The 27,551-nt window shown below is 41.5% G+C and overlaps 2 protein-coding genes across 2 annotated transcripts in view; one reads left to right on the plus strand and one right to left on the minus strand.

Annotated features, from left to right (window-relative positions):
- METTL16 (methyltransferase 16, N6-methyladenosine) overlaps positions 1-27,551 on the minus strand; it is a 96,688-nt gene that overhangs the window by 26,072 nt on the left and 43,065 nt on the right. Inside the window, exons 7-9 of the mRNA XM_037491635.2 lie at positions 22,951-23,020; positions 20,580-20,669; positions 591-764 (exon numbers count right to left, since the gene is read on the minus strand). Coding sequence (XP_037347532.1) covers positions 591-764; positions 20,580-20,669; positions 22,951-23,020 — 334 coding nt within the window. The remainder of the gene's footprint in view (positions 1-590; positions 765-20,579; positions 20,670-22,950; positions 23,021-27,551) is intronic.
- LOC119230469 (mitochondrial import inner membrane translocase subunit TIM14-like) lies at positions 19,881-20,201 on the plus strand. The gene has a single exon (XM_037491634.1). It carries the CDS (start codon positions 19,899-19,901, stop codon positions 20,199-20,201), a length of 303 nt encoding a protein of 100 aa, XP_037347531.1. The 5' UTR covers positions 19,881-19,898.

Below are 27,551 nucleotides of genomic sequence, written 5' to 3' on the forward strand. Positions count from 1 at the left end.
AGATGATTCCCTTTTCAGACACTGGGCTGCTGAGCTGCTCAAAAGTCTCTCGGTCCTGGATCCACTGCCAGAGCCTTACAACTTTCCAAACCCCCCATCCCTCCCTTCTCCTCACTCCTTTCATTCCTGACTCTGGGTTTTCATCCTGGAAAGCAAATCCTGTTTGGGCCGTGGCCCTCAACTGTGACAGGCTCGCCCTCAGTGGAGCAGCCCACACAGGGCACTCTCCGGGGGCCCTTGGCCAACTCTTGGCTACTGCCAGACTCTTTGGGAGTAGACTTTTTCTCTTCCAAGGCTTGAATGACATCTTCAGGAGCTCGGGGAATTCTCTCAATTGTCTCACTCGTTCTCTTTTCTTTCTCCTTAAATGAATCCAGGAGTTTTCTATGGCTGTTAGGAAAGGGCTAACTTCCTCTTTTCCACAGGGAACTCTTTATGTTGGACCTATTTGGAGGAAAAACACAATTTATAGAAAAATCACTTTCTCCTTGCGAAACTTATTTTAAATAAAGAAGAAATAAAAGAAGATAGTAAGTACTTTACACAGTGAAGATTATTTATTAGCACTTCACTGGGATTAAACCAAGTACCTTGAGATCGGTGAGAATTTTTTCAATCCATGTTGTCACAACTACTATGCCTTCCACTGTCTCAGAACCCAAGGATGAGGCTTTGAGAGATAATTCTTTCATCACAGACTCCAACACTACAAATGTAATGGGTTTCCTTGGCTTCTCTAATTTTCTTCGCTTACTTGGTGGTGACTGAAAGAAAAAGGCATGAAGAAGAGAAAGTTATCCAACTAACGAAATTTCATGCATTATGATGAACTCACCAGTTGAAAAAATTTTCCTATTTCTGCTACCAAATGCAGAGCACTAAAAACACAAAATCCTTTGCACATTTATTTCAAAAACTTACAACAACCCTGGAAACTAGCTTTCCATCTTCCCACTTTACAGAGGGAAAAACTAAGACAGAGGTTATATAATCGGTTCCAAGTCAGACAGCTAGTAATTACAAAATTACTATTTGAACCCAAAACCCAGGTAGCTTTGCCATACCATGCTGCCCGTGTTCTGGCCAGCAGTACGTACCTCCTCCATTACTAACTGTTCTTAATTTACCTACTCTGCCAAAGCAGACCTTAAAATTATTCTTTTCTGTAGCAACTTTAGAAACCTCTGGGGGGCACTGTGTTCTCTCCTATAAAGAACTGCATGGCTTAAAAACCACTAACTGCTAGTATGAGTTTATACTTGCTGAGGCTTGACAGAAGCAGTCAGTTACAGCTTGTGAGATCACAGCAAGGAATGGCAACAGCCACTAGGATGGAGAGCAGGGGAGAGGCAGATTGCTGAATCTTGGCTAAAGTTAGGGCCAAGTCAATGGCTAGCCGAGCATTGCAGCTCAGCCAGGGAGAGTGGATATGAGGATATCAGTACTAATGGGAACAATGGATATAAAAGCTGATTCCACATAAATTTTGTTTTCTTTCTTTCTTTTTTCTATTTCAAGCTTGAAAAGTGAATTATATTCTCCCCACTAGGGGGACTCAGGTTCCATTAAAAAAATCAAATGACACAACTATTTTTACAATTGCTTTCTTTAAAGTTTAAACTTACTAAACATTTTTTGTAAGTATTGTTAGTGAATGTCAGATACATTATAGGCACGTGTTTTAAGAGATAAACTTGTACCTGCTTGATAAAACTTATCAAAACATTTAAATATTAATTCTCAGGTCAGGTTCAAAATAAGCATGTAAGAATTAAAAGGATAAATTTCCCAAAAGAGAAAACATCAATCAATTCTGAAGATCTTTCTTGAAAAAAGGGCATCTGATAATTGTGCTGCTACCTACAATTCTACCTGGAAACAGAGACAGAGTACATGCACCTATACACACAATAAAGTCCAATTACTGGGTAAGATTTTACAAGAATTAGCCAGCAACACCATATACTCCATAAATACATAAGATAGTTTACTCCAGGGCCTTCCCGGTGGCGCAGTGGTTGAGAGCTGGGTTGCGAAGCTGCCCGCAGCCTCTGCAGCACTGGTTCGATCCCCTGCCACTGGGCGAGGGTCCCACATGGCGCGCAGACCTCTCCTGCCACGCCCACTGCTCCCCTCAGCAGTGTATTTCGTCCATCTGCCTGTTCTGTTCCCCGCTTTTGGTGTGGTGAATTCTCTCACCCTCCCGCGTTTCTGACTGTACCCAGTGCTTGTATAAATAAAAGTAAATAATTTTTTTAATAGGATGTTTACTTTTTTTTTTTTTAAAAAAAGATTTATTTATTTATTTATACAAGCACTGGGTACAGTCAGAAGCGTGGGAGGGTGAGAGAATTCACCAGAGCCAGAGCGGGGAGCAGAGCAGGCAGAAGGACCGAAGCACACTGCTGAGGGGAGCAGCGGGCGGCAGGAGAGGTCTGCGCACCATGCGGGACCCTCCTCTGGTGGCCGGGGAGCAGCAGGGGATAGAACCAGCGCCACGGAGGCTTCGGGCAGCTTCGCAACCTAGCACTCAACCACTGCGCCACCGGGGAGGCCTGAAAAGTAAATAAATCTTAAAAAAAAAAAAAAAGCTTACTCCATGCCAGAAAACTTTCAAAGATTTATTTTTATGTCTTTATGCATACAAGATCTTGGGTGTAGGCTAGAGGTGCAGGGGGTGAGAAGATTCACCAGAGGTAGTGTGGGGAGCAGAACAGACAGATCTACTGAAATATACTGCTGAAGGGAGCAGTGGGTGAGACAGGAAAGGTCTGCTGCACCATGTGGGTTAGCTCCCTGGCTGGGGATCGAACTCATGCTGCAGTGGCTGGCAATAGCTTGAAAGAGTTGAGACTTTACCCCTTGTGCCACCAGGGAGGCTCCATGCCAGAAAGCTTGTAAAGTAGTATCAGAAACAGAATTTCTTTCTTTTTTTAAAAAAGATTTTATTTATTTTTATACAAGAACTGGGTACAGGAGAGGCGTGGAGGGTGAGAAGATTCACCAGAGTGGGAGCAGAACAGGCAGACTGACTGAAATACAGTGCTGAGGGGAGCAGCAGGCGTGACAGGAGAGGTCTGCCATGCCTTGTGAGTATCTCCCTGGCCGGCTAGAAGTTGAACCAGCGCTGCAGAATCTGCAGAGAACTTCACAGCACTGTGCTCAACCTGCTGTGCCACTGGGGAGGCCCAGAAACAGAATTTCTAAGAAACAATGTATACCTCCTCTTTATACCAGAAAGCAACTAATTGGAAAAAAAAAAAAAAGGAAACTAGAATAGTATCAAACACAAAGGGTATAAGAACCTGCTTGAGAAATTAATAGTGGACTCTAAGCCATGTCTGAGCCTGAACTTGTTCAGTTAATGTTTCAAACAAGATGATACAAATTCACATTGACATTAACACAGTAGTATTGTTATTACTCAATCATCCAACTTAAGATACAATATTTCTACAGTCCACTAAGAGCCGAAGACTTTACACTAAGGAGCTTAAAATATGATTATTAAGGTGGGGAGGAAGAAAGATGGTGGTGTGTAAGAGAAGAATGGGGGACAAGAATCAAATTTCCAATTTCACTTAACCAACACCCGAGGCTGTTACCTTGGAGAGGTCACAGTAACAGGGCCATCCCTAACAGCCATCCTAGCATACCAAAGGTCATCTACAAATATGGTTAAAAGGATATAACACCCCATCTCTCTTCTGACAGAGGATGACAGTCATTTGTGCCCATAAATTCCACCCAACAAATTGAATTGCTGTTTCTCATTTGTTGTGCTAAAGCTGGCCTGCAATATGTTCTCCGAAAGTTTAGAAAAGACTCAACATCATGTCTAGAACTTAAAGGAGAGATAAACCTAGTAAGAGTGCTATCAGACTCTACTTTCCAAGTTCTGAGGGAGTCAGAAACAACACAGACTATTACCCTGTTATCCCTGGAGGAAAATGAAGACTTCCCTATCTCAAAAAAGGCACCTGAGTGCCAATTTTCTACATACAACTGCCAATCAACAAATTTGGTATTTCTGAAGATTTTTACTTAACTGTTTTAACACACAGGTACACATACATAATCTCAGGATTGCTTTAGGATTTTACTCTACTATAGAAAATGAGTCACTCAAGAGACAGACAATTTATAATCTAGAAATTCCCAGGCAACATTCTTAAATGATTGAAGATTAACTTAAGCTTGGTTTACAGCAATTATTCCTCTCCCCATCTTGTTTGTACTGCAACAGTTAATACATGGGCAGGGTCAAGAGTAAAGTAAAGGAGATCTTGAGAAATTAATAGGTAAATTTAACTCCAGATCTCTAGTAGAGGATAATTTCATACCTTGCCACAACACTAGAAAATACAAGTTGTTTTTCCTCAATAGAGATGATCTTATTTTGCTAATATGCTTATAATCTCAAATCACAAATACAGAGTGGGGAGCAGAACAGGCAGACTGACTGAAATACACTGTTGAGGGGAGCAGTGGGCGAGACAGGAGAGGTCTACACTGGGCCATGTGGGTAGCTCCCTGGCCGGGGATCGAACTCATGCTGCAGTGGCTGTGGATAGCATCATAGGCTGTGTCTTAACCCCTTGCGCCACTAGGGAGACCCTCACAAATATTTTAAATGAAGAGTGCTACACTCAAACTGTCATAATCTAGTTTAGCAATCAAGGCAACAGAAATAATTCAACATTTCAAAGTGTTAAAAAAAAAATCAATCATTTATAATGGCTAATTAATGCAAAGAGCCAGAAGGTGAATTTACAACTTATTTAAGAATAGAAAATGTACTACTACACCACCCAGGTGAAATTCAACTGAAATTCAACTTGAAAAATTTGGTGGAGAGCTGCAAATCCTACAGGGGTTTTGAATTTTAAGAAAGTATCCAATGCATAATAATCAAAAGGGGGGGTGTGCTTTAAGTGTTATTTTGTGGCATTATTAAAAACACATCAGACTGAAACCAGTGGGCAAAATCATTCTTAAATTTTAAAATATGCTTCAGCTTGCAGGTCTGTCTATAAATTTCTCACATCCCAGTTCTTACTTTAATTTCTAGATCTCAGTGGTGCAGTCAAGAGAATTTCAGATGAGGTGTAACTTGACACAAATGTAGCATCTGTTATGCTGCCAAAGCTCTGCTGTGAACTAAAGCAAAAGCAAAAATTTTCAACAAAGCCACAAGCTGCATTAAATCATTAAGTTCTTTCTAGCATCTGCAGGAAAAGCAGAGTCACTCACTGAAGGCCATCTGAGCAAGAAGCCACACCACCCTTGTTTTGGTAAAGCTGCTTCTAGAATGGTCTTGAGGGGGTAGGAGTGCTCCTAGCCATTGGCTGGGGTCCATGCCATCCTCCAAATGGCTACTGCTGCAAGGCCTCCAAAAACAGGTAGAATGCCTAGGTGCTGAGAGTCAGTACAGGCTATCATTATTTGGAGACAAGGGGCCAACAATGATATCTCACAGCTAATACTGACAGACATCAGGTGTGCTAGTGTTAGGGTAAAGGATGTCCTGAGCAAACTCCATACAGGCTATGTGTACTCCAACCCCACTCCATCAAGACACTGGGAACTACAAATCCTATGATCACCAAAGGGAAGATTGCGAGGACCTGAGGGTGGGGTTAAGCAACTATGTTCACTGAGTATTTTACTGGCCATGTGGCTGGGGTGTCGCTCTCTTGGCCATGCAGCTCGCTTGGTTCTTCACCTGGTCAGCAGAACGGGTAGGACGCATTTATGAACTTATCTCCCTCTTTTTCTCCCTGAGTTATTCATTTCCCCATTTCCCCTTCCTTGTAAACAAACCTTTTATCAACCTTTTGTGTGTGTCTGCAGTTTAGCATTAATAAGTGCACTATAAGTGTGTGGGTAAGGACCCGCTGTCAGGCAACCCGTTTTGTATCGGGGTTGCTCTGTAACACTAGAAAGGCAGCCACACTATCTCAGGACTGTGCCTTATTCAAATACCCGTCACTCTGCTGCCATGAAGTAAACTGAATATTTTGCTATGTAAGGACATAGTTTTCTTATTAACAGCTTGGTAGGCATTTCCATAGTTATCTTAACCTGACATGTGTTTAAAATCTCCTGAAATCATCCCCAACAAACTGAATTGCTGTTTTTCATTTGTTGTGCTAAATGTAAAATCATTAAGTAGTAACCTACAGAGAAGTAAAGGATTAGGGCAAAGTGACAAGAGAAAGAAGCTAGCTTTCTGATTATATATATATAATTAGATTTGATTTTATTATATATATAATTAGATTTGATTTGAAAAACATGTGAAAATCTTTTACATGTATAAAGCAAAATTAAGTAATGAATACAGTGGTCCCTAAAAATATAAAGTAAAATGAAACAAACAAACCTAACTATGTGCCATAGTTAGGCATAAATCCACAAGGAGGAAATATTCCAAATGACTTTAAAATTCATCATGACATAGTGAATAAGGACAAAAAAGAACATAATTGCTATTTTCACAAGTCATTTTTGAAACCTGTGGTGTCATGGATCAAAACAAATGAGTAATTATATTAATAGGGTTGAGGACTAAGATTTGTGGCATGGAATTTTAGAATGGCAGCTATAAACAAATGATAAGTAGAAACTGATTATAAAGTATCAGCATGAAATAGATATTTATCTTTAAAAAGAAATTAATTCCAACCTCTACAAAATAAGAAAGGCCAGCAACAATGATGAGCCCATTAATGATCAAGCTAGTGCCCAGATCAATATCATACTTCTAAATAACATTTCCCATTAAAACAAACCAGATATCGGGCCTCCCCGGTGGCGCAGCGGTTGAGCACTGGGTTGCAAAGCTGCCCACAGCCTCTGCAGCACCGGTTCGATCCCCGGCTGCTCCCCGGCCACCAGAGGAGGGTCCCACCTGGCGCACAGACCTCTCCTGTCACCCGCTGCTCCCCTCAGCAGTGTACTTCGGTCCTTCTGCCTGCTCTGCTCCCTGCTCTGGTGAATTCTCTCACCCTCCCGCGCCTCTGACTGTACCCAGTGCTTGTATGTATAAATAAATAAATAAATCTTAAAAAACAAACAAACAAACAACAAAACAAAATAAAAAAACAAAAAACAAACCAGATATCCTTGGAGAAATGGTTGATTCCAGGTCTGGGACAGAAAAAAAATAAAAGCCAGGAACAATGTGCTATACGAGCAAACAAGGAAGCTACTGAAGACCACTAGTCATGATAAAAAATTTCAGGAGTCAACTTGAATAAATTTCCCATGGCCACAGATGGGACACAACCAGTATACCAATAAAGATAATTAGTACAATGGATTGAAAAATTTAAAGTTTTATCTATGAGTTTACAATGCTTTAAAAACAAAAATTAGGGACTCCCTGGTGGAGCGAAGGGGTTAAGTATCAGCAGCCACTGCAACTCGAGTTAGATCCCCGGGCAGGGAGGTGACCCACATGGCACAGTAGATCTCTCCTGTCTCATCTGCTGCTCCCCTCAGCAGTGTATTTCAGTAGATCTGCTTATTCTGCTCCCACTCTGTCTCGGGTGATCCTCTCACCCTCTGGACCTCTGGCCTATACCCCAGCTCTTTTTTTTTTTTTTAAATATGTTTTTTTTTTTTTTAGGTTTTTTTTTTTTTTTTATAGAGGCATGTTTTTATTTATTTATTTATTTATTTTATTTGTTTGTTTTGTTTATACATGCACTGGGTACAGTCAGAAGCGCGGGAGGGTGAGAGAATTCACCAGAGCCAGAGTGGGGAGCAGAGCAGGCAGAAGGACTGAAGTACACTGCTGAGGGGAGCAGCGGGTGGCAGGAGAGGTCTGCGCACCATGTGGGATCCTCCTCCGGTGGCCGGGGAGCAGCCGGGGATCGAACCGGTGCCGCAGAGGCCGCGGGCAGCTTCGCAACCCAGCGCTCAACCGCTGCGCCACCGGGGAGGCCCTATACCCCAGCTCTTGTATGCATAAAAACAAAAACAAAACAAGTAATATTTAAAAAACAAACAAGCACAAAAACAAAAATTAAACCACCCTCTTTGAGAGATGCTAGGAAGCCACCAAATTATTCTTAAAATTGAAAAATAAAACAAAAGAATCAAGTATTTATCCTGGCTTTACCATATGAACCAGACCTTGGGTGAACAAATAATTGATAAAGGAAAGTTTCTTTTTATAAAAATACTTTTATATAATAAAGAATGACAGAATTGGAATACCAGTATTTTTCAAATGTAATTGAATGAATGGCTCGACAATATCATCAATGAGTATGACATTACAAAAAGACAAGCAAACATTATGTGCCCTCTGATGGAAATATACCATACACACAACCTAGAAAATAGTCCTACCTCTTCATTCCCCTCCCGAAAGTCAAGTCTCTTTTTGACCATTTATTAGATAGAAATACCAATTTACAGGCAAGATAGAGTCTGAGGAACATGTTAATATCAGGGAGAAGCACTCAGAAAAATAAAGATTAAAAAAAAAAAAATGACATTTTTAAAAAAAGGTTTGGGCCTCCCTGGTGATGCAAAGGGTTAAGACGCAACCTATGAAGCTGCATGCAGCACAAATTCGATCCCCGGCCAGGTAGCTACCCACATGGTGCCCAGACCTCTCCTGACTCGCCCACTACTCCCCTCAGTGGTGTATTTTCAGTCAGTCTGCCTGTTCTGCTCCCCACTCTGTCTTTGGTGAATCTTCTCACCCCCACACCTCTAGCCTGTACCCCAGTCCTGTATGCATAAATAAATGTTAAAAAAAAAAAAATAGAAAAATTGGGCCTCCCCGGTGGTGCAGCGGTTGAGCGCTGGGTTGCGAAGCTGCCCGCAGCCTCTGTGGCACTGGTTTGATCCCCGGCTGCTCCCTGGCCACCAGAGGAGGGTCCCACATGGTGCGCAGACCTCTCCTGCCGCCCGCTGCTCCCCTCAGCAGTGTACTTCGGTCCTTCTGCCTGCTCTGCTCCCCGCTCTGGCTCTGGTGAATTCTCTCGCCCTCCTGCGCTTCTGACTGTACCCAGTGCTTGTATAAATAAATCTTAAAAAAAAAAAAAATTAAAAAAAAAGAAAAATTTATTTTTAAAAAATTTATTTATGCATACAAGAACTGCAGTGTAGGCCAGAGGTATGGGGGGTGGGGGTGGGTAACAGAATTAACCAGAGACAGAGTGGGAAGAGCAGAACAGGCAGATCTACTGAAATACACTGCTGAGGGGAGCAGTGGGCAGACAGGAGAGGTCTGCTGTGCCATGTGGGTCAGCTCCCAGGCCAGGGATTGAACTCATGTTGCAGTGCCTGTGGATAGCTTCTTAATACTGACACTTAACCCTTTGTGCCACCAGGGAGGCTTAGTCTTCCAATCTTTTTATAAATTTGAAATTTTCCAAAATAAAGATTTCTTTTAAATGAAAGGCCTTCAAATAGGGCCTCCCTGGTGGCGCAAGGGGTTAAGCACTGCACTATGAAGCAATACGCAGACTCTGCAGCACGAGTTTGATCCCCGGCCAGCCAGGGAGCTCCCCATATGGAGAAGCAGACCTCTCCCGTCTTGCCTGCGCTCCCCTCAGCAGTGTGTTTCAGTCATTCTGCCTGTTCTGTTCCCCACTCTGTCTCTGGTGAATCCTCTCACCCCCTCATCTTTGGCCTGTACCCCAGCTCTTGTATGCATAAATAAATAAATCTTTAAAAAAAAAAGTTCTTCAAATAATAAAGCATCTAGAAAATAATATAAGATATATTCATGAACTTGAAGTAATGAAAGATTTAACCTTGAGATAAAGAAGATGCAAAAAGTAATAACCAACCTAAAGGTACATTGGGTTAAATTATTACAATTTTTTTGTTGATTAAAAGGTGTCAAGGTACAGTCTGAGAAGATATTAGCAATATATAACTAAAAGGGGGCTCAAAACCAGAAAATACTGATAATGCCTTCAAATGAATCAAAAAAGCAAGCCAACAAAATCCAGTAGTAAAATAGGCAAGAAATTTAGACAGCTGACAGAAAGAAAATCTGCAAATACTTGACAGATAAAAGGCATTACACTTCATTAGTTATCAGGGAAATGCAATATAAAACATAATGACATAATTGTTAAGACTACCAAGTGTTGAAGATGTGGAACAACTGCAGGTACTATCTGCTAGGTATAAACAACTCCTTTAGGAGGATTTACTAGAGTTGAACTTAATCATACTCCATAGCAGTTCTGCTCCTAGTTTACACAACTGAAATGTAAAATTGCTGTACAAGAATGTTCACAGAAACATTATTCATAATAGCCACATATTGTAAACAACTCAAATGTCTCTGCATGGTAGAATAGATTAAGAAATTATAGCCTAGGGCCTCCCCGGTGGCGCAGCGGTTGAGCGCTGGGTTGCAAAGCTGCCCGCAGCCTCTGGAGCGCCGGTTTGATCCCCAGCCGCCAGGCGAGGGTCCCACATGGCGCGCAGACCTCTCCTGCCGCCTGCTGCTCCCCTCAGCAGTGTACTTTGGTCCTTCTGACTGCTCTGCTCCCTGCTCTGGCTCTGGTGAATTCTCTCACCCTCCCGCGCCTCTGACTGTACCGAGTGCTTGTATAAATAAATAAATCTTAAAAAAAAAAAAAAAAAAAGAAATTATAGCCTATTCGTACAATACAGTAACATTATTCCAAAGAATGACTTCTTTCTCGCACAACAATATAGAGTAGAGGAATCCCACATATATACTTGTCATGAAAGAACTCAGATACTAAAGGCTACAAACAGACAAGACCAATCCATGATGACTGATGGCAGGAGACTGAGAGAGGGAGGGGTTAGCAACTGGGAATAAGCATGAGGAAATTTGGGTTACTTGTCAATAAGTCATTTAAAAATTTAAATTTATAACAGATATACTTAGCATATTTATTGTGACACCACATTTATATTATGAATATACATATAATACACATATTATTTATTTAATGATATTACACGTGTCTTTAAATTTATGAAACTATATCTAAACAGAAACAAGGTAATTGAAACTAAAGTTGATAAATCAAAAACTAAGGTTAAAGCATATTTTTTTAAACATTTTTTTTTTTTAAGATTTATTTATTTATGTAAGGCACTGGGGTACAGGCCAGAGGCACGGGAGGCTGAGAGAATTCACCAGAGACAGAGCAGGGAGCAGAACAGGCAGAAGGACCGAAGTACACTGGTGAGGGGAACAGTGGGTGAGACAGGAGAGGTCTGCCTCACCATGTGGGAATCTCCATGGCCTGCTGGGAATTGAACAGGCGCTGCAGAAGCTGCAGACAGCCTCACAGCGCTGCGCTCAACCCACTGCACCACCGGGGAGGCCCTAAAGCATATTTTTATCTACAGTAGTTCTGACCATTAGAACTTTCTGTGATAAATGTTCTTTATCTGTGCTATTCTATACAGTAGGTTCCAGTCACATGTGGCTATTAAACACTTGAATTGAAGCTATTGAGACTAAAAACCCTGAAATTTAAATTCATTTTCTGGGCCTCCCCTGGTGGCACAGGCGGTCGAGTGCAGCTCTGTGAGCTGTCCGTAGCCTCTGCAGAGCTGGTTCGATCCTGGCCAGCGAGGGAGCAACCCACATGGCACAGCAGACCTCTCCTGTCGTGCCTGATGCTCCCTTCAGCAGTGTATTTCGTCAGTCTGCCTGTTCTCTTCCCCACTCTGTCTCTGGTGAATCCCCTCACCCTCCCGCGCATCTGGCCTATACCCCGTTCTTGTATAAATAAATAAATCTTTAAAAATAAATAAATTCATTTTCATTTAAAAAGCCACAAGTGGCTATTAGCCCATACAGTGGACAGCACAGATCAAGAGTTATGAAGGCAATCACTCTGGAAAGCAGTATCTACAAAATACGTTCTTTCTGGGGAGTGGGATAGAATTAAGTGGCTAAGATGGGGCTAAGTTGTTTTTATCATACTTTTGTGTACTACTAAATGTGTAGTTTTCTGTGAGTATTAGAAATTGATTTAAAAAAGAAAGCTACTACTTTTGAGTCTTTTGAATATGTGAAATACACACTCAACTGCTAACAGTGGTGATCTTTGGGTGGTAGTGTTATGGTGAATTTCCCCTCCTTTAAGAAAAATTGATATTTCTGGGCCTCCCTGGTGGTACAAGGGGTTAATTAAGCACAGCACTATGAAGCTATCCACAGCCTCTGCAGCAGCAGTTCAATCCCCGGCTGGCCGGGGAGCTACCCACATGGCGCAGCAGACCTCTCCTGTCTCACCTGTTGTTCCCCTTAGTAGTGTATTTCACTCAGTCTGCCTGTTCTGTTCCCTACTCTGTCTCTGGGTGAATCCTCTCACCCCCGTGATTCTGGTCTGTACCCCAGTTCTTGTATGCATAAATAAAATCTTAAAAAAAGTATTAATTTTTGGGCCTCCCCGGTGGCGCAGCGGTTGAGCGCTGGGTTGCGAAGCTGCCCGCGGCCTCTGCGACGCCAGTTCGATCCCCAGCTGCTCCCCGGCCACCGGAGGAGGGTCCCACATGGCGCGCAGACCTCTCCTGCCGCCCGCTGCTCCCCTCAGCAGTGTACTTTGGTCCTTCTGCCTGCTCTGCTCCCCGCTCTGGCTCTGGTGAATTCTCTCACCCTCCCGTGCTTCTGACTGTACCCAGTGCATGTATAAACAAAACAAACAAACAAACAAACAAACAAACAAATAAATAAAAGCATGCCTCTATAAAAAAAAAAGTTAAAAAAAAAAAGTATTAATTTTTAAAGATTTCTATATATATTAATTTTTTAAAGATTTATTTATGCATACAAGAACTGGGTTCAGGTCAGAGGTGGGGGCGGGGGGGAGGTGTGAGATCCACCAGAGACAGAGCGGGGAACAGAAAGGGCAGATCGACTGAAATGCACTGCTGAGGGGAGCAGCAGGCGTGACAGGAGAGGTCTGCTGTGCCATGTGGGTTGCTCCCTGGCCGGGGATCAAACTCATGCTGCAGTGGCTGTGGATAGCTTCATAGGTTGCGTCTTAACCCCTTGAGCCACCAGGGAGGCCCTAAAAAAATTAATACTTCTAGGGCCTCCCTGGTGGCACAGCAGTTGAGCGCTGGGCTGCAAAGCTGCCCACAGCCTCTGCAGCGCCGGTTCGATTCCCAGCCGCCAGCGAGGGTCCCACATGGCGCGACAGACCTCTCCTGCAGCGCCTGCTGCTCCCCTCAGCAGTGTACTTCGTCAGTCTGCCTGTTCTGTTACCCGCTCTGGCTCTGGTGAATTCTCTCACCCTCCTGCACTTCTGACTGTGCCCAGTGCTTGTATAAATATTTTATAAAAATTAATATTTCTAAAAGGTTTACCATAAGGAAATATAAAAAATAACAAATTAGTAAACATTAAAATTGAAAAAAAGTGGGGCTCTCAAACTTAATCCCCTTTTCTCTAATAAAGAAAGGAAGGTAGAAAAAGCAAGTACTGCTAAAAAAATTTACAGATGAATTAATATATGGTTTCTGCCCTCGTGGAACTTCCAAATAAAAAGAGGAATCAAAGTGTTTCTAGTATATACTATAAATCAGTAAGGTTGACTTTTCAAAAACAATGACCATAGTACATTCACATTGAAGGGAAGGCTGGTTCCTTAAAGTAGTCACTTTGAGACCACTTATTACAGTAGTTTAAGAAGCTATGCAATAATTAAAAGAAGTAGCTTTCAGCTATTTTTCTTTTTAAATCAAACCTACTTTTAAAGTACAAAAATAGGGCCTCCCTGGTGGCGCAAGGGGTCACTGCTCCTCTCAGCAGTGTATTTCGGTCAATCTGCCTGTTCTGTTCCCCACTCTGACTCTGGTGAATTCTCTCACCCCCACACTTCTGGCCTGTACCCCAGATCTTATACGCATAAATAAATAAATCTTAAAAAAACATACAAAAACATTTCACCTAAGATAACATTCCAAATAAGTCATGTAGGCTTTGAAGGGAATTTTCTTTTCACATTTTATTTAAATTTTATTTTTTATATTCCCCATACAATTACAACCCCCTTATTTTGACCCCAAGCCCTCCTTTCCCCGCCCCCATTTAAAGGGAATTTTAACAAAATTCCAAACTCCAAAAGAGAGTTCTTTTAGGAATTAAAAAAATTAGAAGCCAAGACCAAAATAACATGTTTGACAAACAGTTACAGAATGAATGTAAGACCTGCTAATCTAGCACTATATTCTGTAAGCTTCATTTTAGGATTAAAGAGGTAAAATAAAATGAAAAAAATACATGATTTATAAAAATAACTTATTGTTCACCATACTTTGTAGTAATAACAATGGAACCAAATGATAAATACAGGTATTCTCTCAGATTATTGATTTGACTCAATATTAAGTTACTGACTTTTGAAATCAGGAAAGCATACATACATATTATGGAATAGAATACAAAATTCAAATTAATTTTAAAGAGAAAGAGAAGATTTCTTGAGCAATGCGTACTTCCTGGAAACATCCTTATTGTCACCCTGATACGCAGCGGTTTCTCCTTAACTATTTTCTGCTATAGCTGAACAAATCAGTAGAAAAGTCTAAGAATCACTGTGATACATTTATTCCTTTGTTTTAATTCATTTAACAATTATTATTTGAGGACCAGAATATGCTAATTTGATGCCATATAAAAGATACAATAATGGAAGTCTGGACAAAAAGTATAAATACAGGAGGATCTCACTACCAGCTTAGGATGAGTGAGGGTAAGATTTACAGAAGATAGTATCTGAACTAACTTGGTAGATGAGGACTCTGATGGTCAGAGAGGAATACCCTAGAGGAGAGATAAGAGATCACAACAGCTCTTGGAGCATCAAAGAGGTGGGCAAGAAGAAACGGTGGGAAATAATACAATATATATTTACTGAACACTAAATTCACATCAGGCACTGTATTAAGTACATTTAATCCTCAGAACAGCCCTAAGTGGGAGGTACTATTATTACTCCCCATTTAAGATGAGAACATTGAAGCTTAAAGTCAAGTAACCTACATACAGCTAGATAGGTGACAGATCACAAAAGGCATTTTCTATACAACATGCGGTAAGCTTTGGTATTAGCCACTGTGTCATTTAACAAAACACCAATACAAAATACAACACAAGGAAGTTTATGCAGAACTACAAATGACTGAAAGAGACAGGTACAAATCCAGAAGAAGTGAAAGGTTTTTATGGGCTGAATGATTAGAAGTGCTTTATGTCGAAGTTGGAATTGAGTTGGACTGCTGTGGAAGGAAGTCCACGGGAAAGACCAAAGGGCTGTAAGCAAAGATAGTACAAAGTCAGCTATGACTTTGGCATCATGAAAAGTCTGTGGAAACTAATATGGTATAAGACAGTATGGTCAGGAAAGCAGGGAGTGATTAGGTGGAAAGTAAACCTAAGGACAGATCTGGGAAGCCCAAGGAGCCAAATGAGGAGTTATACTTTATGATGGCAGTAAATAGTCACTCAGGAGTTTTTGAGCAGAATGGTGAGCTTAGGATGAGTCCAAGTGACTCTTACTTGACAGGCATTTGGCACGGCCTATACTCAAGATGATGAGGGCCCACGTGAGTAGATTATTACATGGCCAGGCTGGAATATAAGGGGGTATTTTGGATAACAGAGTATCAGAGTGACTAATAGCTCAGGTTGTGAAATCAGACTAATCTGGGATCCATCCTTTTTAGAGCCTCCAGTTTCTTCATCTAGAAAGTGGGGATAATATTATTTACTTCACTGATTACTGTCAGGTTTAAATTACTATCACAATTCTATTAATGTCCAGCTCACAATGTTGCTTCTTTTTTTTTTTTTAAGATTTATTTATTTATACAAGAACTGGGGTACAGGCCAGATGCACGGGAGGGTGAGAGGGTTCACCAGAGACAGAACAGGGAATAGAACAGGCAGACTGACAAAATACACTGCTGAAGAGAGCAGCAGGCGAGGCAGGAGAGGTCTGCAGCGCCATGTGGGACCCTCGCAGTCCTGCTGTGATCCAACCAGCGCTGCAGAGGCTGCGGACAGCTTCACAGTGCAGCGCTCAACCGCCTGCGCCACCAGGGGAGGCCCACAATGTTGCATCTTAGTACAAGTCCTACATCATTCCTTTTAACATTCAACAAATCTTTACTGAACACCGGTCAGACACTGAAAATCCCTCCTCCAGGAAGTCACGTCAAACTAGCCCAGTCTGAACATCTTCCTGTTCTGCATTCCCTAACTGAACAACATTCTGGTCCCTATGTTTCATACATCAGCATTTACTCATATAAAATTCTGTATCAACATTTCATGTTTTTCTCTCCCATGAACTAATCATCCTAAGGGATAGAAAATGGTATCATATTTGTTTGGTATTGCTACAATGAAAATCACAATAAGAAAAGTAATGAAGAAGCAGCTTCTTAGCTTTGGTTTTGCTCAAAGTTCAGCTGCCTAATTATCATATCTGTTTCTTAGCAGAATGTATAACAAACAGACTGGTATATTTTAAGTTTTCCAACCATTTCTTAATAGCAGAATGCTTTAAACAAATGAAATCAATTCATGATATTAATAAAAACAGATGATTTCTGGCTAAAGTAAGTGAGGCCTGAAGTACCAACCTGACATCTGTCCCCAACTGTCATCCCCTGGGGGATGCACATGAAATCCCTAATCTATCTAGAACTAGTCTGAAAATCTATGAAGTAAGTAGAGCAGTGTCAGGAGACCCCCAGCTCTGACACTAACAAGGTTACCTAATTAATTTGACCCCCTTCCCTCCATCTGTTCTCCAAAAAGCTTTCAAGCTATTACTCCCCAGACAAGAAAACCCCAGGCTTAAAGGAATATTTTGGATGGAGGGGGATAAATTTTTTAAACCAGTTTCTGGGTAATACTCATAAAGATGGACAACTTACTAGAGTCATATTATTTTCCCTTTTTAACAATAACAAAACTGCTGAAAACAAAGGAAAGCTAAAATAATACCTCAAGCAATTAGAGAAGCTGGGACAGATACATTTTAAAGGAAATCTTTTTTTTAAAAAAATATTTATTTACTTATTTATACAAGCACTGGGTATAGTCAGAAGCGCAGAAGGGTGAGAGAATTCACCAGAGCCAGAGCAGGGAGCAGAACAGGCAGAAGGACCGAAGTACACTGCTGAGGGGAGCAGCGGGCGGCAGGAAAGGTCTGCGCGCCATGTGGGACCCTCGCCTGGCGGCTGGGGATCGAACCGGCGCTGCAGAGGCTGCGGGCAGCTTTGCAACCCAGCGCTCAACCGCTGCACCACTGGGGAGGCCCCAGATACATTTTAAATGGCTTGTTCGCGTTCTGTAAAGAACATGCTTCCTTACATTAATCATCAATCTATGATTGTAAAAATGATTGTACAAAAATACTATCAACACTAGGACTTGTCTTTTCATTGCTCAAAATGATCCAGATAACAGCAATGGGTTTAGGCAAATGAATCAGCAGTGAATTAGAACTTCTTCAGCATTCAGCACCAACAGAAACAAGTCCGTAGGCCTGAGTTGCCATAGTAACTTGCACATTTACCCTAAAAGGCAGGAGTGGGAGGTGGTGTGGGGAAGTAGGTCAATATTTCTGGTTAACTAGCTCTAGTTGTTGGCTTCCTCTCCTCATTTAAAGCAGTATTCTCCTTCCCCACTCCCAACAGGGCTAAGAGGGGGAAAGTCAGGTGAGCAATTCATAAAGCATAGGGTGAGAAGTACAGGTAGAGGGAAGGAGCATGAAGAGGACAGCCCACTAAAACCTCATGAGTGCCCTGGGACTACCCCTGGGAAAGCAGATGCTGATCAAGGGCACCAGTGCTAAGAAACTGTTGCTGGGTTACCACAAATCAGAAATTGCCATTTTCCCTGTAACAGTTTAAGTGCACCTAATGGAACACTTGGGAATGCATTATTAACAGCTTTGGGTTGGGGGGAATGGTAGGGAGGGAGGACTACTCTGGCATGAGAGAAACCTGAGGTCCGTAGCAAGAGGCATTCTTTGATGGCTGAAAATGAACAGGGCTTGAGGGTAGCCTAAAAGACAAGGAGGGAGGCTGGAAGGCTTAGAAATAAGCTGATTTTGCTAACACAGAAACACAGGGCTCTTTGATGTTTGATCTTAAATAGCAATCCCAAGAGGGTCATGGTGACTATGGTCTTTGAGATGATGTGGAGAGTGCCAGAGCTCATTGTCAGCTCTTCCACCTGTGGTGCCAACAAATGTGGGAGGCAAGTGAAACAGAGTGCATTTGAAAACAGATGCAGTTCCACTTTCCTGCAGCTATTAGTGTCTGCATAGGGACAATCTAAGATATTACTAATGATTTTAACAAATTGTTGTGAAAGTCTGGGCATCCTAGAAGACAACAGAAGGATAATTCTTCAGGGAAGTCTAAAAAGCAGAAGCAGCATTTTAACCAATGAGTATTTCAAATACTAACCTCTAGATAGTCTACTTAATTGTAAAGGGGCAAATCTAGGCTTCCAAGACAAGGTCTTTCAAACTTGACTGGGAAACTTATTTTAACACAGCAGCATGCCTAATTGCAAAGTACTGGAAAGACAGGCTCAGTTTCAGATTTGAGCTTGTGTCTTCAGAAATAGCTACAATTTGTACATTTCTGCTCTGTGAGAAAAGGGAAAGTGGCTCATAGCCACGCCAATATTTAAGATGACTTCAGAGACCAAGTGAGGCCAAAATCCTGGGATAGGCACATCCAATACAAGTCTACTATATAGACAAGGGATTAGAGACCTGAAGGACCAGTACTAGGTTTTCACAAATATCAAAGGAGGGAGGGGCATCCCTGATGGTGCAAGGGGTTAGGATGCAACCTGTGGGGTGGTCTGCAGCCTCTGCAGCACGGGTTCGATCTCCAGCTGGCCAGGGAGTGACTCACATGGCGCAGCAGAACTCTCCTGGCTCGCCCACTGCTCCCCTCAGTGGTGTGTTTCGGTGAGTCTGCCTGTTCTATTCCCTGCTCTGTGTCTGGTGAGTCCTCTCACCCCCCACACCTCTGTCCTGTGCCCCAGCTCTTGTATGCATAAATAAATCTTAAAAAAAAAAAAAAATCAAAGGAGGGAATATATACAGGGCAATGTGTGCATAAACCTAAAGTAGAAGGCTATAGGTAACTAGTAAGTCAATCACTCTTGCAAGGAACTAATGCAATATAATATAACTAATATATATAACTAATGCTATAATTCTATTACCACCTCTCAGTACAATCCAGACAAATTATTCAATCTAACTAGTTCAGAAGTATTTTTAACTTGATATACAGCAGCAGAGAGGGCAAACAGAATTTTGTAGAACATATAATTTTTTTAAGAGTTCTAAATAGAAAGTGCTTAGGCTCAAGAATATGAGACGAGGATAATGACCTATTGCCCAGCTTCAAAACTAATCAATATCCTAGCGTTAACCTTAAAGCTAAGATAGAAACCTTCATTTGAATAATCCCTAAGTGTTATACATCAAAAGTTTGCACCCATTTCTATGTTCCCCCAGGAGACAGCTACTATAGGGAAGCAGCAGTGGTTAAAGGAAAATAAACAGCCTTTAATTTTAATTCTTGAGGAATATCCAACAGAATAATTATACCCACAAGGCGATGCAAGGGGATAAACCACCTAAATTTTTAATTCCTAGTTGACTGATTTCCAATTCATTGATGTTTGCTTAGCAACAATCATTGTTACTCAAACCCACAAAGAAAGGCCCATGGTCACCAAAGTCAGCTTTCCAAGACTTACTTAAAATCATGTTCCAGGTGGCCAGGTCACTTTTTAGTAGAGGTCAGTCTGGCGGCCATGGTCTCTGGACTGGGGTGAACTGTGCTCTTGGTGGAGGGAGGGGAGCTGAGCCACAGCCATGGCCACTACAGTGGCAGCAGTTGGACTGACCACTGCTGCCACAGGATTTGCAGACAGTTATGTTTCCCAAAGTCTACCAAAATTTGCTTTCAGTGGTGGCTATTACAGAGGTGGATTTGAAAACAAAATAACAAAACATGAAGCAGTATTAATTCTAGGCATAAGCCCTATTGCCAATAAAGGAAAAGTAAGAGATGCTCATCTACAAATTATGCTTTTAAATCACCCAGATAAGGGAGAATCTCCTTATATAGCAGTCAAAATCAATGACACTAGCAGGTTTACTAGAAGGTCAAGCTAAAAAATGAAGTAAATATATGATGAATTTTATTATTAGTTTGTGTGTTTCAACTTTTTAATAAAATGCTTCAAAGCTATAAATTAAAAAAATGATTTTTAATCATTAAAAATGATTTGGGAGAAGTGTTTTTGTTTCAATTTGAGGGCTTTAGATCAACTATTTGTTAATCAGAATATTTGGCCATTAATGCTATATTATTAATATATACCATCTAAATAACAAAAACAACAAACTAGAAAACCACCACATTCCATTTTGACATAAGCATTTGAGGCAAACTCCAGGGAAACAGAACAGTACACATTTAGATCATTTATGACCTATTAAAACCCACCATGTGTTAGCATTTAGAGAAGCTGAAGCAAATTCTCTACTTACTGGTACTGTTACATCATCATAAAAACTCCAAGCTAAAGCCCATCTCATTGTCCGACCTTGACAGAATTCAGTGTATGTGACTTTAGGAACCTGAAACAAATAAACACAGCATTTCATCTATTTGAAATCATTCTACCAGTATGTTTCAGGCTGATGCCTCATATTAAATTATATACTGGTCTCTCTTTTTATGAGTTAACAAATATTACTATCCAAAACCAGTAATGCATAGCTATGTAATAATCAATGAATAAATTATTTCCCAAGAAGGCTATTTTATTTTATTTTTTTCATAAATCATTGGGGGGAATTTCCAGTTCTGGCTTAAAGACTGAAATATAAAAAAACCGAAATCAAACCAAAGTGAAAACAAAAAAACAGGTCTTCAGAGAATAATTGGTAAAATGATTTAAGAGGGGTTTTTTTTGTTATCTTTCTTTTTTTTTAAGAAAGAGGACCACCATGACTGGCTAAACACAGCTATGTACACTCCCTTCTATCAAATTTTAGGAAAGAAAATGAAACTACTCTGTAGCTATTATAATTTTAACAAAGAAAAGGTGTTAAAGAGAAAAACAGGAGAAAAAGAGAAATCAGGAACCTGACTTCTACCACTGAATGCACATCTAATCAGTTTCCCTGAAAAGTCCTCCTACTCATAACTTCTTCATACCAAAAAATAAACTGGAAGAGGGATGGGGGGAAGAAATTATTTGCCACCTGCTTTTAAAAATAGAAGAAAGTTGCAGAACCCATGTACACAGTCACCATAGCAGGAAGTACACTAGACTTAAGTTATCCTCTGATTCTAGATGTTCTTTGAAAACTAAGATTTGTGATGTGGAACAAGTCCCCTTAATTTAGGTTGCCTTTAGTTTCTATAATTCCAAAGGAGTCAGATGTGGGGTCAGTGGTAGGCAGACACCAGGTTTTTGATTTCTGGTTGTTTCTCTGGTATTCTAATCTTGATTTTCCTGTCTATTCTATAATAATTGTCAATGATAAATCTAACAATTTTTTTAATAGTTTTTTTTTTATAGAGGCATGTTTTTATTTATTTATTATGTTTGTTTGTTTGTTTGTTTTGTTTATACATGCACTGGGTACAGTCAGAAGCGCGGGAGGGTGAGAGAATTCACCAGAGCCAGAGTGGGGAGCAGAGCAGGCAGAAGGACTGAAGTACACTGCTGAGGGGAGCAGTGGGTGGCAGGAGAGGTCTGCGCACCATGTGGGATCCTCCTCCGGTGGCCGGGGAGCAGCCGGGGATCGAACTGGCGCCGCAGAGGCCGCGGGCAGCTTCGCAACCCAGCGCTAAACCGCTGTGCCACCGGGGAGGCCCTCTAACAATTTTTTATTAAAAGTCCCTTTTAATTTTTTTTTAGATTTATTTATTTATTTATACAAGCACTGGGCACAGTCAGAAGCACGGGAGGGTGAGAGAATTCACCAGAGCCAGAGCGGGGAGCAGAGCAGGCAGAAGGACCGACGCACACCGCTGAGGGGAGCAGCAGGCGGCAGGAGAGGTCCGCGCGCCATGTGGGACCCTCCTCCGGTGGCTGGGGAGCAGCCGGGGATCGAACCGGCAGCGCAGAGGCAGCGGGCAGCCTCACAACCCAGCTTTCAACCTCTGCGCCACCGGGGAGGGCCGCTTTTAATTTTTTTTTAAAGATTTATTTATACATACAAGAGCTGGGGGACAGGCCAGAGATGTGGGGGTGAAAGGATTCACCAGAGACAGAGTGGGGAACAGAACAGGCAGATCCACTGAAATACACTGCTGAGGGGAGGAGCAGGCAAGACAAAAGAGGTCTGCTGTGCCATGTGGGCTGCTTCCTGGCCAGTCGGGGATCGAACTCGTGCTACAGAGGCTGCAGATTGCTTCATAGTGCGGTGCTTAGCCCCTTGCGCCACCAGGGAGGCCCAACCTTTTAATTTAATTTAATTTTTTTTTCAACCTTTTAATTTTAAAATCACAAAAGTAAACAAGTAAAAATAAAACAGTTTTCGTGTATAAAAGAAAATTTTTTGCTCCAACCAGCAGCAAAAGTAGTATATCAGGGGCCTCCCTGGTAGCACACAGGGTTAAGCACCTCACTGTGAAACAATCCGAAGTCTCTGCAGCACAAGTTCGATCCCCGGCCGGCCAGGGAGCAACCCACATGGCCAAACAGACCTCTCCTGTCTTGTCCGCTACTTCCCTCGGCTGTGTTTTAGTCAGTCTGCCTATTCTGTTCCCCACTCTGTCTCTGGTGGATCCTCTTACACCCCTCCCTTGCATCTCTGGTCTGTACCCCAGCTCTCGTGTGCATGAATAAATCAATCTTTGGAAAAAAAAAAAAGTAGTACATCAGAATAGTAATGATGGCCTTACCCCTTGTACACGAAGTTCTTCCTTCAGAGGAGCCAGGCTGCATTTCTTTCCCAGCATACAGCTATACCACCTAGGAGAAATAAAAATCACAAAAGTAAAACACTGTTTATATGGTTCTATTTTTAAAGTAAACATCAGTCATATGCAAAGATGAGAACAGTATCAAACAAATATTAAATGACAAAGAATTGTGTATAAAGTATTTAGACAAAGACCAATCTACTCAAGGAAAATAAGCACAAAGTAATTTAAAAAAACTGGGCCTCCCTGGTGGCACAAGGCATTAAGCGTCCCACTATGAAGCAATCGGCAGACTTTGCAGCACAAGTTTGCTCCCCAGCTGGACAGGGAGCAACCCACATGGTGAAGCAGACCTCACCTGTCTTGTCCGCTTCTCCTCTCAGCAGTGTACTTCAGACAGTCTGCCTATTCTGCTCCTTACTCTGTCTCTGGTGAATCCTCTCACCCTCCCGCACTTCTGGCCTGTACCCCGCTTCTTGTATAAATAAATAAATAAATATTTAAAAAAAATTCTTTAGAACAGAAATTAGTTAATAACAATAAAAAACATTTTTATCAACAACTCCCATACACCATGCTGAGAAAAATTACACCATGACTCTATCTTCTGATAGGTTAGTTAAGGATATGTACTGCAGTACTTTCAACAGAACATGAAATTAACTTATTCTACAGTACATACAAATTCATAATAGCATGCGTGGGAGAAGATGGAGCAAACCAGTGAAAAGGTAAAAGAAGAGAATTTATTCCTTCTAATTATTCTAAAAACTTTACAAAGTATAAAATTTATGCAGGACTTCTGCTTCTGCCTGTGTAGTATTAACTACTATGGAAATTGCCCTACCATAAACAACCGAAAAACTGGACACAATATATGAAGCATCTTTTTGCAGACACTGGACAACTGCAGCGAAGAGCTATAATCTCAGAGAAAAACAAAGAAGGTGAACCATACAACTGCTAGAGCATACTGCCTGAAGGAAATTTCCAAACTGCAATGCAGGGAAAGGAAACTCAGTCCAACAATCTTATTGAATTCATGACTTAAGAGGATGGAGAGTTCAGGAGGCTGTAGCAGCAAGAATTTAAAAAGCAAAATAGGGCCTCCCTGGTGGTATAAGGGGTTCAGTCTCAGCACTATGAAGCTGTCAGCAGCCACTGCAGCATGAGTTCAATACCTAGCCAGGGAGGTCGACCCAAACAGCGCAGCAGATCTCTCCTGTCTTGCCCACTACTCCCCTCAGCAGTGTATGTCAGTAGATCCGCCTGTTTCGCTCCCCACTCTGTCTCTGGTGAATCCTCTCACTGCCCCCCACACCTCTGGCAACCCCCAGTTGTTGAATGCATTAATAAAAAACAATAAATATTTTAAAATAATAAAAAGCAAAACACAAGTGAGGAAGGCATTATATAAAGAGAGAATTCTGGGCCTCCATGGAAGAGCTCCTAGGAATATTTTGCAGAATAACAATCTGCACATGTGTGGTAGAATTCCATGAGGCTAGGGAAAGAACCCCCAGAAAGCAGTAGGCTGAACAATTCCTGCAGTCCTAAGCCGGAACTAGTTTTGTGATCCTACTAGCCAAAGAATACAGTCCTTCTTAATAAACAGGGCATCTAGTAAAGTCCTGTAAAGGCTAGTGACTAGTAATGGAGCTAGAGGTTGTTTTGCATGTTTAAAAGCAAGACACAAAAGGATAAATTCTGTTGATCCCAAGTAACTACGTCAAGCAAAGTCCAACACATTTGAAGGAAAACAACAAAATATCCCAAAACATAAGATTTGTAATGTCCTAGATCCAGTCAAATATTATGACATTAAGAGCAGGAAAATATGGTTCACAATCAGGATAAAAACCACTCATTAGAAACAGACCAACAAATAGGAAAGAGATGACAGACTTAGCTGATGAGGACATTAAAGCAGTTGAGAAATATGCTCCATAACAAAACATGTACATGGTGCTAGAGGGAAGACATAAAAATGAACCAATTAGGAGTTCCCTGGTTGGCACAGCGGTTAAAGTCTCAGCTGGTATGGGTTTGATCCCAGGCCAGGGAGCTGATCCACAAGTGCAGCAGACCTCTCCTTACTTGCCCGCTGCTCCCCTTCAGCAGTGTATTTCAGTCAACCCACCTGTTCTGTTCCCCACTCTGTTTCTGGTGAATCTTCACCCCTCACAACTCTGGCTGTACCCCAGCTCTTGTATGTATAAATAAATAAATCTTTTTTAAAAAAGATTATACATACAAGAGCTCGGGTACAGGCCAGAGATACAGGGGGGTGGGGGGTGAGAGGATTCACTAAAGACAGAGTGGGGAACAGAATGGGCAGAAATACACTGCTGAGGGGAGCAGTGGGCGAACAGGAGAGGTCTGCTGTGCCATGTGGGTTGCTCCTTGGCTGGCCAGGGATCGAACTCATGCTGCAGAGGCTGCGAATTGTTTCATAGCGCGGTGCTTAACCCCTTTCGCCACCAGGGAGGCCCTAAATAAATAAATCTTAAAAAAAAAAAATTTAAAAAAAGAACTCTCCTATGTTATTTAAATAAATAAATAAAACTGGAAAGACTAACAGGAAGAAACAAAAAAATCACAACTTGCTAGAGCAGAAAACCACAAACAAAAACCTCAATGAGAACCAAGACAGAGGTAGGGAAACCTGAACTTGTACAAAGTGCTGGAGACTCAGCACTGACAAGTCTATCAGATTATAAACTCCAGGGGGACCCAATCACCAGGATCTTGACCAGATTCTCATGTTGTGTATGGGGGAAAAAAAAACCTCCCTGTTTCCAAGGAGTGGAAGGGAAAAGGAACCATTTGAAATAAGCCAGGGCATCCTGGTCTTTTTTTTTTTTTTTTTTTTAAATCCAAACGGGCACATTTATTATATAAAAAAGAAAGGAAAGAAAAGGATGCTTGCACAGATACAAGCGGACAGAAAGAGGTGCACTTTTTAAAGGAGTAGGTTTAAGAGCTACCTGCATAGAAAGAGGAGCCCAGGAGAGCTACCAGAGCATTCTGTTCTTAGTAAAAGCTCAGGAGAAACTAGGGAAGCTGAGTCTAACCTATTCAAGTTTTTTTTTTTTTTTTTTAATAGAGGCATGTTTTTATTTATTTATTTATTTGTTTGTTTGTTTGTTCGTTTGTTTTGTTTATACATGCACTGGGTACAGTCAGAAGCGCGGGAGGGTGAGAGAACTCACCAGAGCCAGAGCGGGGAGCAGAGCAGGCAGAAGGAGCGAAGTACACTGCTGAGGGGAGCAGCGGGCGGCAGGAGAGGTTTGCGCGCCATGTGGGACCCTCCTCAGGTGGCCAGGGAGCAGCCGGGGATCGAACCGGCGCTGCAGAGGCCGCGGGCAGCTTTGCAACCCAGCGCTCAACCGCTGCACCACCGGGGAGGCCCTCAAGTTTTTTGTTTTTATATTCAAAAGGGCAGGTTTATTATAAAAAGGGAAGGGAAATAAAGGTTGCTGGCACAGACACAAGAGGGCAGAAAAGCTACCCCTGAAAGGGACAGGTTTGTCACAGGTGGGCAGTCTTGGGAGGAGAGCTGCCTCTGTAGCTTTGCAATGGGAGGAGGTTGGAGAAGAAACACCTGCATGATCTCAGGTGGAAAAGAGATGTTGCCCCTATTGCAGTTTTATCAGAGATTAACTGACCTAGAAGGGCAGCACCAATTCCAGCCTACTCTAGCCATCCTATTCCATCAAATGGGCATAGAGGAAGAACTGAGATACAGGTATGAAGTTCACAATCCAAAGGTACAAGTTCAATAAAAGACTGAGACCTAATAATATAATTGTAGAATGTTCCCCCCTCCCCCACATCTCACCAACATATTACTAAAGGTCAGCAGCAACTTGTACCCAATACATAATGTCTTTCTATCAAGAAAAAATTGGAAGATACACAGAATGGCAAAAATCACAGCTTGAAGAGACAGTACAAGGATCAGAACCAGACTAAACAACTATGATTAAGATGTGAAGGGGTCCAATGGATAAAGCAGATAGCATTTAAGAACAAATGGACAATGTAAGCACTGAGATGGAAGTTCTAATACAGAACCAAAAAGAAATGCTATAGATTAAAATTGCATGAGAAAGGAAGAATGCCTTAAAGGGGCTTGTTAGTAGCCTGGATATTAGTAGACTGGGTAGAACTGAGGAAAGAATCTCTGAACTTGAGGATAGCTGATTTGGAACTGTCAAACCAAAAACCACAGAGAAAAAAACACTGGAAAAAAAATTCCAAGGATTGTGGGATAACTACAAAGTAAGGTGTAAAATTATGTGTGTGAAAAGTACAGAAGGAAAATGAAGGAAAAGAGACAAAGAAAAAGAAGAAATATTTGAAACAATAATGATTAACAATTTCTCCCAAATTAATGTTTGGGAGAATATTAATGCTGACCTTTAGTAATACATTGGTGAGATGTGGGGGAGGGGAAGCATTCTACAATCATATTATTAGGTCTCAGTCTTTTATTGAACTTATACCTTTGGATTGTGAACTTCACACTTGTATCACAGTTCTTCTATGCCCATCAAACCATACATACAGGATGCTGA

This window comes from Talpa occidentalis, unplaced genomic scaffold (genome assembly GCF_014898055.3).
Source record: "Talpa occidentalis isolate TD23 unplaced genomic scaffold, MPIMG_talOcc4v2.1 talOcc4.7, whole genome shotgun sequence".
Classification (NCBI taxonomy): Eukaryota; Metazoa; Chordata; class Mammalia; order Eulipotyphla; family Talpidae; genus Talpa; species Talpa occidentalis.